At 37.8% G+C, this 13,413-nt stretch overlaps 1 protein-coding gene and 1 non-coding gene across 2 annotated transcripts in view; one reads left to right on the forward strand and one right to left on the reverse strand.

Moving 5' to 3' along the window:
* The window catches only part of AASS (aminoadipate-semialdehyde synthase), a 61,217-nt gene that overhangs the window by 46,031 nt on the left and 1,773 nt on the right, over positions 1 to 13,413 (forward strand). The window contains exons 19-23 of the mRNA XM_032276156.1: positions 4,656 to 4,823; positions 9,161 to 9,256; positions 11,347 to 11,462; positions 12,104 to 12,192; positions 12,711 to 12,887. Of these exons, the coding sequence (XP_032132047.1) occupies positions 4,656 to 4,823; positions 9,161 to 9,256; positions 11,347 to 11,462; positions 12,104 to 12,192; positions 12,711 to 12,887 (646 nt within the window). The remainder of the gene's footprint in view (positions 1 to 4,655; positions 4,824 to 9,160; positions 9,257 to 11,346; positions 11,463 to 12,103; positions 12,193 to 12,710; positions 12,888 to 13,413) is intronic.
* On the reverse strand, positions 8,836 to 8,897 carry LOC116550463. The gene has a single exon (XR_004268430.1). It is a non-coding gene; the product is annotated as a U7 small nuclear RNA (small nuclear RNA).

The raw sequence follows: 13,413 nt of genomic DNA on the forward strand, positions 1-13,413 counted from the left end.
TCAGAGTGCGTCTTCAAATTGTGTGTTGTAGGCACCTCACTCACCTTGCCCTACGGGAGTGATGAATAATATGATCAGATAGATGTGTTTTAAAAAGATTATTCTAGCATCAATATTACACATTGTTAGTGTATCTATGAATCAAAATGTATTTCAGGAGTAGAAGGAAAGAATTTCTTAAGCAACAAGGTAAATGCCATTATCATTATTAGCCATCGTCTTTTGTGCCTATGATACAGAGCATGACTCATACTTGGCCGTAACTTGGAATTACAAAAGGAATTTAAAAAGTATTGATGCCTGGGCCTCATCTCCAAAAATTCTGATTTTCCTGGGCTTGGAGATTTTTTAAAACTTCGAAGTGATTCTAGTATGCAGCTGAATTTGAGAACAACTGATTTAATGATCAGAGAACTGTAGTTGCACTTAAAATAGTACTAAATAATCAGGAACTTTAGTTTAATGCTAATGATGTATAACATATTTCAGGATAATAAACAGGATCAATGAGTTCTGGTCCAATTGCTGGCATTCACCATAATATAGCCAAAGACCAGGTGGTTGAAAGGATCCACGGGATGTCAGTTTCCTGATGTGTAATGTGAGCACTGATGTTCCACCAATTCTTCAATCTTATGAATCATGAAGGTTTGGAGCAGAATCTTAGTCTGATGTTTTGCCAACCACACATCCTTTTACGTGCTTCAACCTGTCTCCTACTGCATTCCAACAGCTCCTTTTACCTTTTGCAATCTTAAGAGACTGGCCTATGTTTGGTATAATTAACATGTGAAGGCAGGACGAATTATTACTTCAGTTGAATAAAACACTTATTTTTAGGAGGCCTTATAAATGCTAAAGATGGTAGTAATGAAAGGGCCAGCAGGCAGGTGCTGTCTTTCATACTCCCTGCCACCCCTTCTTTCTCTTCCTCCTCCGCCCTGCAATGTTACGTCCAGCCTCACTCTCCTCCCTGGTGCTGTATGCGTTCCCCTTGTTAGCTGCATTTATGATCACACACCCTTCTTTTAAGTGATTTTTTTTCATTTGATTTGTCAATAAACGAATCAAACTGGAAAAAAAAAAAAATGAAAGGGCCAGCAGACTGCAACCCATGTAAAAGAAAGGGCGAGGAACTTGATATCTCTGGTCCTGGCTTTGTGCTCTAGCTCTGCCATTGCTGGTTGTGAGCTGTGGGTTCCTCATCTGAAGAGAAGGACAATCATGCTAGCTTCCAGTGTTCTTACTCAGTGAGGTTATTTAGATTGCAATCTGCCTAACAGCAGATTGCCAGGCATGTAATCCATCTAGCAAATATTAGCTATATAAGGAAATTATGGTTGTGAGAGTTTAAGAAAAGCAAGAGGTTATTTTCAGGTAGCCAAAGTTGTATTTGTTGAATTTGAAGTTCTCCTCTCTCATCCTAAATTTATTTTGTAAAAAGGAGTGCTTTTTGCATCGCTCTGGCGCTGTGGAGGATACCAAAAGAAAACATGACACTTTTCTTTTCTTTGCTTAAATGATACTTTTTTTCAAGGTCCCACTTGTGTTTTTTCTTGTGGATGAAGCTTTTCGTGACCACTCCAGCCTATGTTCACTATTATTTTGTCTGAACTGAATCAAAGTGTCAGACACTTTGTTTGTCTGTGTCTAAGAATTTTCTAGGTACTGCATTATTCACTCTGTAATTCAAGTGCTGTATATCAGTCTGTTTCCTAAGCCAGATTGTTAAACAACTTAAAACCTCTCTTATATTCTTGCCCTTCACTCCCTCTGCCATCATTACCCTCCACTATGAAGCAGGTCTTAAATGATTCACAGAATCACAGTGGGAGAAAACAAGTCACCTCTCTGGACTTTTACTTAAAATTAAAGCCTTAAACTTTTCCAGAAATTGGACAGTGGCCTATGAATTAGGAAATATCTCATTATCTTTCATCTTTGCAGTAATTACTAGCAACTTGTTCTGTTTCTAACTTCTAATCTGATTCCTAACAATTCTGATTTTCTTCCACGTATTCAGAGATGGTGATGTCATCTTTTCTTAGTTGAATTCCCCTTACAAGTGGTGGTATACTTACTCACACTGGTGGCATTTGGGAGTGACATGGCAGAGTTTTGCCATCACCTTCTGCAATGTTTCCCAGTCTAACCTGGCAAAACATATAGTCTAAGTGAGACGCATGCTTGCTCTGCAAACATAGTTTTAAGATAAGTTTTCTAGCCCTCTTATCTAGCCTGCCACCAGCTTGACTGCAGCACCCAGCCCCTTGGAAATCAAGAGCTACCACTATCTCCCTTTGCCTGTACCCATTCTTCATGTACATTTCAGGTGCACCCCAGGTGGCATAATCTGGAATGCTATTCTTTGTCAATATCCCTTTCAAAATACTGATCCAGAAATAAGCATGATTAAGGGGACAGTTTAGTAGAAGAAACACAGACATTGCAGTCAAATAGAACTGGGTTCAGATTTGCCTTTGGGTGACTCAGCCTCAGTTTTCACCTCTGAAAAATGGGTTATTTCATGGATTAAATATAATGTGTATAAGGCCCTGGGCACATAGTGGGCCCTGAAGAAATGATTGTATATTTCTTTATTCATTTAATGATCAAGTTTACTGTGATTATTTGAATATATATGATATACTTATTCAAATATAGCAGTGATTCGCTATAGTTGGGAGATGTATATTTGTGTTGGTCTCTGTGTGTGTGAAAGAGTAGGACCTAGAGAAGCTTGCAAAAGCAGTGAGTAATGAGCCTGAGCGTTATGAGAGCAGAAAGAAATGTATGTTCTCTGCAAAACAGGCAAATATGTCTTTCTGTCTTCAATCACATTATTAATAAAATATTAAGAAAGAATTTATTATTGAACTATATGATATACCACTACAAATACAACTATGAATTAATACCAAATGACAATGATTACCCAGTAATTTTGGGGTCAGTTTGCTTAGCCAACTGCCAACCTCACTATGTGAATTATTGCCATTCAGCTTACATTTCTCCATCTTCAATGTAAGATTTTCATGATAAATTTATGAACTAGCTGTTTTATTTCTGGTTGATAAGTTAGAATATGGTGATCTTTATTGGATTTTTCTTTAAGAAATTTTCCTGACCTTCAAACAAGCAAACAAACCTTAAGAATTGTCATAGATCATAGAAATGAGATGGGTGTGAAGACCCTAAAGGCCAACATTTGCTTTTTTGTTTTTTTAAGAGATGGTATCTTGCTGTGTTGCTCAGGCTATTCTCAAACTCCTGGGCTCAAGCCATCCTCCTGCCTCAGCCTCCCAAGCCAAGTAGCTGGGATTACAGGTGTGCATCACCATGTCCAACATTTGCGTTCTTAGATTTTTTCAAAAATTTAGAATTCTATTAAATAGATTCGTTTTCAAGATGTAGAGCAAAAACCATCCCTTTAGAAATGTTTACTCTGCAGTCTAGAAGGGTTCACAAGAAAATTAAATGAAAGGCATTCCTTACATCCTTCATTTAGATTTTCACTCTAAAAATTTTAAATTTGGAGAGAGTGCTTGGCACTCTCCAAGTAAGGCATGAGAATCATTAAGTTTAGCCAAAGACCTCTTCAGGAAATCCTGTGAATCCACCTTAAAGTATATTGGCAGCTCCCTGGTACAGTGTTATTTTGTTCAGCTTTAGAGAAATTGGTCAGGCATCATGCTACCTGACTTCAAACTATGCTACAAGACTACAGAGAAATTGATCAGAAATTGTTTCCAGTGTACAATAAAGATAAAATTCAATTCCACCAGCAGCACCAACCAGAATTCTCAGACCTAATTTTATCACTCCAGAATGATTTCCATTATCTCAACAATAATAATAAGCCTCATAAACGAAAAGAAAATTTAGTTCTTTAAAATTAGAGACAAAGAAATCCTGTATTTCATTTTGAGTCTGTGTGATGGGGGTAGGGGTATGGGAGATAAGTACTGAGATATCAAAAGATTTTTACTTCATCACTCATGTTATTGCCTTCACAATTTGTGTAACCCGTGACACATGGATCACTTTCTTCTGCTCATGAACGTTAGCTGTATGGATGAAATGTATGCAACTGGTGCCTAATGTGGCATTCAGAAAGGTCGTAAAAGTAGAAAAAAGAAAAGAGTGAGAATATTGATTGCTGTTTGAACATAGAAGCCATTTAAACAATTATCTGTTGCTTTTAGCTTATCTTTTTAAGTTTATTTATTAAACATTTTTATATAAAATACTTTACGTAAAATAATGTTTATTTTTAATCATTTGTTTAAACATTAAAAAAATAAAAATTAAAAATGTTTAAAATTCTTTTTTTTTAAATGTTTATATTTTTTAAAAAAGGCAAACTCTAGTGGGAAATAATTTAGTGCCATTTTATCCAGGGGAAGGAAAAAAATGAAAATAAGACTATGTTTAGAAAAACTAAACGCTTTAAAGTGAAATTTTAAAGCTTGAAAGAAGAATTGCATTGTGAATTATGACATTAGTAGAACAGCTTAAGTATAGGATGATGACTATGGTGGTTTCATTATTTTTTTTTCAAATTTCTATTGCTTTCTGTGTTCACACGAAGCAGATAAGTCCTAACAGAAAGGAATGGCTCTTAACCCCACGTATGCCTTCTCAATGTTCCTCAGGTTGTGAATGTTGCAGGGGGCATCTCCTTTCTTGATGCCGTGACGTCCATGGATTTTTTCCCAGGATTAAATTTGGAAGGCTATCCTAACAGAGACAGTACGAAATATGCTGAGATTTATGGCATTTCTTCTGCTCACACTTTGTTGCGGGGGACACTGAGATACAAGGTGAGCAGCTGGACTTTATATTCAACACGTTGCCAGTTTTGATGTAAGTGATGTATACACTTTATTTTTCTTAGTAGCCAAAATAATGAAGATGATAAACCAAGTTGGAGCCTACTTTTTCAGGAATCTTATGATTGAATATTTTAGGAGACTCACCTCAAAATAAAAAGACAATTTATTGACTCATTAGGAGTTGGGGACAGGCAGGGCTTTAGGCTCAGTGAGATTTGTAGGTCAAGTGACTCACCCAGGACCTGATTTCTTGTAACTTCTCAGCTCTTCTTTCCAGTATTCACTGGAGTCTCAAGTGCTGTGCCATGGCAGAGTGCTGGCAGCAACCCCAGCCTCTCAGATTCAAATTCAATGGGAATAAAAATGATATCCTTCTAATAGCTAAAAATACAATTTTTGTCTCATTAGCTGGAAATGATCCCTAATATCAGTGCGATAAAATGTGCCCATCTACTTTGTTCTATGTTATATGTCCCTAGAACTAGAGGTTGAGTCAATGTCATTGAAAATACATAGACCGGGTCTGGGGGAAACAGACGGAATAAAAGGGGCTTCCCCAGAGCAAATCCAACATGTTTTTAAACCACAAAATGGGGAGTACATTCTAGGAACATAAATGCAAATGTCCACTACACATTTATTGATCACAAAAAAAGCGGTTATAAGTGTGACCAAATCCACACAACTGATATATTAGTTTTCTAGCTGAATAAATTTTCACAAACTGGATAGCTTGAAACAATAGGGATTTATTCTCTCACCATTCATGAGGCCAGAAGTCTGAAATCAAGGTGTGTGTGAGGAGGGTTGGTGCCTCTTGGAGGCTTGACTTTGAGACACAGCCATCTAATTTGTGCCTCAGTTTCATACCCCCTTCTTCTTTGTACCTGACTGTGTTGCCTCCTCTTATTAGGGCACTAGTCATTGGACTTAGGTTTCACACTAAAGCCAGGTTCATTTCATATTGAGGTCTTTAATTATATCTGCAAACATTCAAGTCAGACCATATTCTGAGGCTCTGGATGGCCATGAATTTGGGAGACAGGACACTAAACTCAACCTAATGTAACCAGCATACTTAAAATGCATGTCTCTCAAGATCAGAGACCTGATTGCAAATACCTCTGTCCTGTGAGATTTCCTGGCTAAGGCCAGAGAGGGGATTTATCTCATGTGTGTTACTAGTCTTCTCTATTTTTTATCTGGAAGATATAAAGTACACGGGCCTGTTAGTGATGACCCTTCAATCCTGTGCCTGCTTTTCTGTTGCTCTCCTATCTTTTTTACTGGCTGTTCCTTTTGCCTGGAACTTTTCCTCCAGATATTTGCATCATCCTCCTTCAGGCCTTGTTCTTTTCTTCTCTGCCACCCTGCCCCTGGTAACCACGGTTTTATTCTCAGTCTTTGCATATTTCACTTTCTTAAAAAGATTCTGCATGTTAGTGAGATCATGCAGTATTTTACTTTTCATGTCTCATTCCACTTAGGACAGTGTCTTCCAGATTCATCCTCCTATCTATTCTTAAAAAGAAAATAACTTCTCTATTTCTTACTCGTGAGATCTTCTGTTACATATACGGGCACTTAGCATTTACTTCTGTGCATTTTAAGTTATAATTTTATGTGTATTTTTCTTATCTCCCAAATAGATTGTAAGCTCCTAGAGAGCAGGTGCTTGTACTCTTATGGATATGATTTTCTCGTTGTCCAGGAATCAAATGAGACACCAGTGATAATGTCCTACTGAGATCTAGGAGCTGTGGCTTTTCTACCAGCCTTTTAGCACAGTAGAAATTCTAGTCTGAACTGATGAATACCATCCCAGCTCTGGTAGATTTCTTAATATATTTTCTTCAATTCATTCATAAAGAAAAAATGAGTAATAAGTTTTTTTTTGTCCAGCAGTTAGGATAGTCTTTTGTCAAACATATAGATATAGTCAATATGTATAGTCTTTTGCCAAACATATAGATCCAGGAATGAAGAATTTTAATAGATTTAAACATTGAATAAAGATCTCAGCAAGGCGTGTGAGTGAGAGCCATCCCCATAGATTCCCTGAGGATGGAAGATATCACAGTGTTCATAATCATGAGGTCCAACATCCTGGGCAATGCCAGCAACCCATTGGTAACCTCAATATTCTTTCCAGTATTGGAAATGAGATACCATCATTCAAGTGTGACAGAGAGGCCTTGGCTACTGTGCGTGCCTGTCACCTCCTTGTCCTTCTAGATGCAGCTTAGTAGCACCTCCCCATGCTATCCTCCCTAACTCCTTCCCCTTGAACCACCCACTCCCATCTATGTGAGTTCCCCCTTCTTGGTGCTCCCACAGCTGTTCTCCTCTAACCTAGAACCTAGTAATAAAATACTCTAGTATAGTCATCAGTGGTCATGCATTTTTGCTCATCATGGACTAGGCATTATTGGCTTGACTTATCTGACCTTTTCGTTGACTGCAGTTTCTGCATGGGTGGGACTGCATTTTTTTCATCTCTGTAGCCTTAGTCCCTAGCACAAGTCTGACATATGGCAGCAGTTTGGTAAATGCTGACTGATGAATGAATACACAAAATAAGTACATTTCTAGGGGTCATCATAAAAATATATTTCTAAGATTAATAAATAGCTCATAAATAAGTATTTTAGGTGTTGGATAAAGGAGTCTCTAGCACCTATCAGGTCCCAGAAGCAAGCTAAACAAGCTAGTGATATTACTTTTTTGTTTCTCCTCTTTGAAGTGTATTTGCATTTGAGCAAATGAGAATTTTTTTTAGTAACCTTTGAACAGTTTGAACAATATAACCTTTAGAAATGTGAAAATTGCTGGTTGACCAGACATTCAGTAGTGAAATATCTGATGGTTACAGGAACTATTTCATATTTTAAAAACTCTGTTGCTCCCAATAATTATTTCCGTCTCTCTCTTTCTTCTCTCTCACTCTCTGCTTGAGCAGTAATTGCAGCAGCTGCAAAATATCTTATCTTAGCCCTCTCACCCTGCTTCCCGTTTGCACACTGCAGAATAAACCATTATGGTCTTTCTTCATCCATTATTCAGAATCTATTTATTCAGCCATTTGTTCTTTTATAGGGGATTGGAATGATGAATTATGGATTGGAATGTTGAATAATGTGATGTGGGCATTGGGATGAAGACTATGCATGCAAATATAATTTAATATAACATAACATAATATAAAGATATAATTTCCCTGCTTTTAATATCTACAGTATAGCAGCTGAATAGACAATTAATTTCAAGTTGTATAAATTGCTGATAAAGGTATATACAGAAGACTACAAGAAGGGAGGCCCCACTCACCTAGGGAACTCAAAAGAGGTGTTAAACTGGGTCTGAAGGAAGGAGAAAACATTTCATAAGTGAAGAAGTGTGGCCAACACATTCCAGGTACAGGAGCAGCATATACAGAGGCCCTGGTTTCTGGAAGAACACTGCAAATTTGGGGAATAGTGAAAGTAGAGATCTGTGAGTTAGGCTAGATGAGCATATTGTGATGGATTTTACATAATATACCAAGGACCTCAGGTATGTTTTTGAGACAATGAAGGACATATGAGGAATTTATATCAGAGTAGCAATATCATTGTATCTTAGAAAAATCTCTCTGATTCCTACCACTTTTTCTGCTTCCCATATATCTTGGGGGTAATGGCTTTAATCAGTAGAATGGATTATCTTTTGAGCAGGATATTCTTACAAGTTCCTCCTCCCATTATAAGAAAGAGCTCAACTGACTGTTCTATTGAATATATTCCACTGAGCTGACAGCATATAACACATAAGGAAATTTGCCCTTATGCTGCCAGGAAATTCCATTCACATGTTACCGAGAAACAGAATTAAAGACCTAAGATTTGCAAGGTCTTTTACATAAACCAGTGCAATTGTTACGACACTACTGATCTCAGTTTGAGCTTGAAATTCGTTGTATCTAGATTGTCAATTTTTTTTTTTTTTTTTGGTGGAGGGTGGGGAGGGGTTTCCAGTAAAGATAGGAAATCCTGCTAGACAAATTCTAAAAGAGCTGTAGCATTCATGTTAGGCTAGATGAGCATATTGTGATGGATTTTACATAATATACCAAGGACCTCAGGTTTGTTTTTGAGACAATGAAGGACATATGAGGAATTTATATCAGAGTAGCAATATCATTGTATCTTCAATATAGCATTCGTATCATCAATATAACTACTTATTTTCTGAATTAGTTACAAAGATAGAACCCTCTTTTCAAACATATTTTATTTTTTTATTGGAAGAGAAAAATTTTATGTACTGCTTTTTAATTCTTGTTTCAGGGATATATGAAAGCTTTGAATGGATTTGTAAAATTAGGTCTTATAAACAGAGAAGCGTTTCCTGCCTTTAGACCTGAGACGAACCCTCTCAGCTGGGTGAGTGACTCTGGAATTATGTGCTATCTGCTGCTCTTCAGAAATGACTTCTGAAATGGTCAGGGGTGAATTCTGCTTTGGACCAACAAAAGAACCCATTTTTTAGCTTATATGCAGGAAGATAAATCCTAATTCCAAAGTTCCCTTTCCCTTCACTGTTACGGAAGAATAGAGAGGGTGTGGTGCTGACACGTAGCTGGCCTGTTTCCTGTAGCAACTTATACCATTTGACGGCTCCTTGAGCTGTGATAAGAGATGCATTTGCTCTCTGCATTAAGCTCTGGTATCTTCCAGTTGTCTAAGAGGTGACCCAGTGATGGGACTCACTTGGGCTTCCTGAAAGTGAGAATCCAGCAGAGTTAGTAGTGTATTACAGAACTGGATTCTCAACCTCCAAATTTTGTCAACACTCTCATTTGGCTTCTTATAACCATGAGTGATTTGAGTTTCAGTTACAGAACTTTTGCATCTATCTGTTGTACCAAAATCTTAAGGCCTCAGAGTTGGAATGAATTTTGGAGGCTTGGGACTGAATGTGAAGTAGAGCTTCCACTAACTGCTCAGAATTAACTCCTTACCAGCTGGTCATTCAGTTTAAACTAGTGTGCCCATATTCCAATAGAAATGCCAGAAATGTATCACAAGGAGAAAAGGACCAATGTTGCTAATTCCATTCCATCTCAAAAAGGTTTTGGTATTCTTGCTAGCTAGTTTAAAAAATTTTTTTTAAATTTTTTATGGGTACATACTAGGTATATATATTTATGGGGGACATGAGATATTTTGAAATAGGCCTGCAATGTGTAATAACCCCATCAGGGGTAAACGAGGTGTCTACCACCTCAAGCATTCATCATTTCTTTGTGTTAGCCAGTTGCATTCATTTTGTGTGTGTGTGTGTGTGTGCATTTGTGAATCTAAGTGTTACCTTTCACAACTTTACTTGTTGGATAGGAGTGAATAAATATCTACAGAGGGAATCTGGGTTGAAGCAGCTGGCTTGGGAAGGTTGGTGTAGGCATTCTTAGGGATGGTCTTTTTTTGTAAATGACCAGATTGTAAATGCTTTAGACTTTACAGGCCACATGGTCTCTGTCAGTACCACTCAGTTCTCCCATAGACAATACATAAATCAATGAGCATGACAGCATTTCAATACAATTTTATTTAATAAAACAGATAGTGAGACAAATTTGGTCTGTGAGCCAGTTTGTTGACTCCTGATCTAGAGCATAGCATTTCCTTTGGGAGCCTAGAAAAAGTCTTGTTTTGAAAGTAGGAAAAACTGGCCGGGCGCGGTGGCTCAAGCCTGTAATCTCAGCACTGTGGGAGGCCGAGGCGGGTGGATCACGAGGTCAAGAGATCGAGACCATCCTGGTCAACATGGTGAAACCCCGTCTCTACTAAAAATACAAAAAATTAGCTGGGCATGGTGGTGTGTGCCTGTAATCCCAGCGACTCAGGAGGCTGGGGCAGGAGAATTGCCTGAACCCGGGAGGCGGAGGTTGCGGTGAGGCGAGAACGCCCCATTACCCCCCCCCCTGGTAAAAAAGAGGAAAAACCCCCCCCTCAAAAAAAAAAAAAAAAAAAAAAAGAAAGTAGAAAAAACTGGTAACTGTTTAAATGTTCTTCCTTTGAGATTTTATTACCTACAAGGTCTTTCTCATCTCTTGAACCTACAAAAGAACCTGAGTTGCTGCTGGCAACCACTGCAGTAAGCCTTTTCCACTTTATCCTGGTCAAAATGGACTGCTGGAGGGTAGGGGGAGAATGGGTTAAAAAAAAAAAAATGATAGGATATACAAAGGCAGGAAATATGTGGTAAGAATTGCACCATCTGTTTTGTATTGAGTTGATCTTAAGACCCATTTTTATTGCTGAAATATTCTGGAATAGCATCCATTTAATAATTGTAGGTGTGCAGATGTGTGTATGTACATGTATGTATTACAATTTCCTATTTTCAATTATTTTTAATTTTAAAATTTGAGGTATATTTAAAGTTTAGTGTTTTAGTAAGATAATTTTTCAGGTAATTAAAAAAAAAATTGATAGGGACTTAGAAATGTTGTCTTTATTTTTCTGACCAGAAAGAACTCCTGTGTGACCTAGTTGGGATTTCACCCTCCTCTGAACACAACGTGTTGAAGGGTGCTGTTCTTAAGAAACTAGGAGGAGACAATACCCAGCTGGAGGCTGCTGAATGGTAGGCACCCACCACTCAACTTAGAGCAAAATATGTTGGATCAATGATTGTTAATTTCTACTGAAACAAAAGTTAAATATTTTACATTTGTCTTTTATTAATTTGTTGCTCTAATGTGGGTAGAGAAATTACCATGTGCCATGTTCATGTGGGCATAAAGAATAGATAAAGACAGGAGTTCAATGACAATTATAATTTGAGAAGTACTTATCTGGAAACACTTTACCACTCAATTCCCAAGCAAAGTGGGATATTTTTGCTTTCCTGTAGGAGATTCTCTGAGTAGTCAGAGAATATTACTTTAAAACATTCTTTCATACGACTCTGTGGCATCCTGCTGGTATACTTAATGTTGGAGAACTAACCTATAACTTATAAAGAGCTGTGTAAGAACATGGGGTTACAATGCATCATCTCTGCCCTACTCCAGGAAGCAGTGGCTGGGTGAGTCTGGAGATGATTTTGAAGGTTAAAACATTGCTATTCTTATTGTAATTTTACATTTTAGGAGAATCTACAACTTGAGTTACTATCTTGTAATTCTTCCCTTTCAAGATTAAATTCAAGGAGCTCCCTTTTGCTTCCCAAATGAGAACATGTATAGGACCTGAACTAATGCAGCCCTCTCTTGTGCTTTTCAGGTTGGGCTTACTTGGGGATGAACAAGTCCCTCAGGCAGAGTCCATTGTGGATGCCCTCTCCAAGCATTTGGTCATGAAGCTTTCCTATGGTAGGCCATGAAATATTAGATAAATATAACTGAAGAAGAATCATAAGGTAGAGTCAGTGCAGATAATTGTACTGGAGGGTTGGCGCCAAGCAGCAGGAATGGAAAGAAAAAGGCAATTGGACTCTTTCTTCAGGGGGAGGAATTTGAGAATTATTAGGCAAAAATAAACTTCGTTAATATGAGAAAGGAAAAAATAGTTTTACTTTTTATTTTTAAAGCATTAGGCAAATGCCAAAGAAGCATTTTTGAAGCATAGTAAAAGGCTTTTATAGCAGTGCTTTTGTGTCTGTAAAAAGGGTGCAGTGATGCCAACCTGGATAAAGGAATGAGATCACAGTTCTAATTTCCTTGAGTTTTTCACTTTGACTTTGGGCTAAAAGCTGTGTAAATAATTGTCTAGTGATCACATATAAAAGGAGGGAAAACTTATAAGACCAGAAGGGCAGAAGCAGAAAATGATTTACAAGATTTGAGTTGAAATGGTAGTGGCATTTTTACTTGTCTTTATTTGTTTTAAGGCCCTGAAGAAAAAGATATGATTGTGATGAGAGACAGCTTTGGAATCAGACATCCTTCTGGACATTTAGAAAATAAAACGATTGATCTTGTGGTTTATGGGGACATCAATGGCTTTTCAGCCATGGCTAAAACTGTGGGGTTACCCACCGCCATGGCAGCCAAAATGTTGCTTGATGGTAAGTCTGTTCATTTGAGGACTGAGTCTGTCTCCATATCACCCCAAGTCATTTGGTGTGGGGACATCAAGTCGTTGCTCTTGAGCATAACACAGGCATTCACTAAAAGTGAGCCGTCTTAGAAGATGGAAGTGCTGACTGTCTGGGAGGTCCCCTTGTGGTGAGTAAAGCATGTGGCCTTTGGAGATAGACCTGATTTCCACCCTAGCTGAATTGCAAGGTGGCTGCATGATGGGCTGCAAGTTACTCAGCACCTCTAAGAGTTTCCTTTTCTTTAAAGCGGGTATTGCCATCCCTATTTCATAGAGCTGTGTGACACTTAACTGATATAATACATAAAGCTGCTACCACATAGATGGTCCCCAGGTAATGGTAACTTCCTTCCTTTCTTTCCTTGTTTTTTGTCATGTTGAGAGTGGTAACTCTAAAAAAAGATATTCACTCCAGATTCTCAAGAATGTAGGTTAAGTTTTACTGTCTTTGTATCTCAGCATATTATTAATACTCAATAAATATTTTAGACTAA

This window comes from Sapajus apella, unplaced genomic scaffold (genome assembly GCF_009761245.1).
Source record: "Sapajus apella isolate SASKATOON/1434 unplaced genomic scaffold, GSC_monkey_1.0 scaffold7, whole genome shotgun sequence".
Taxonomy (NCBI): Eukaryota; Metazoa; Chordata; class Mammalia; order Primates; family Cebidae; genus Sapajus; species Sapajus apella.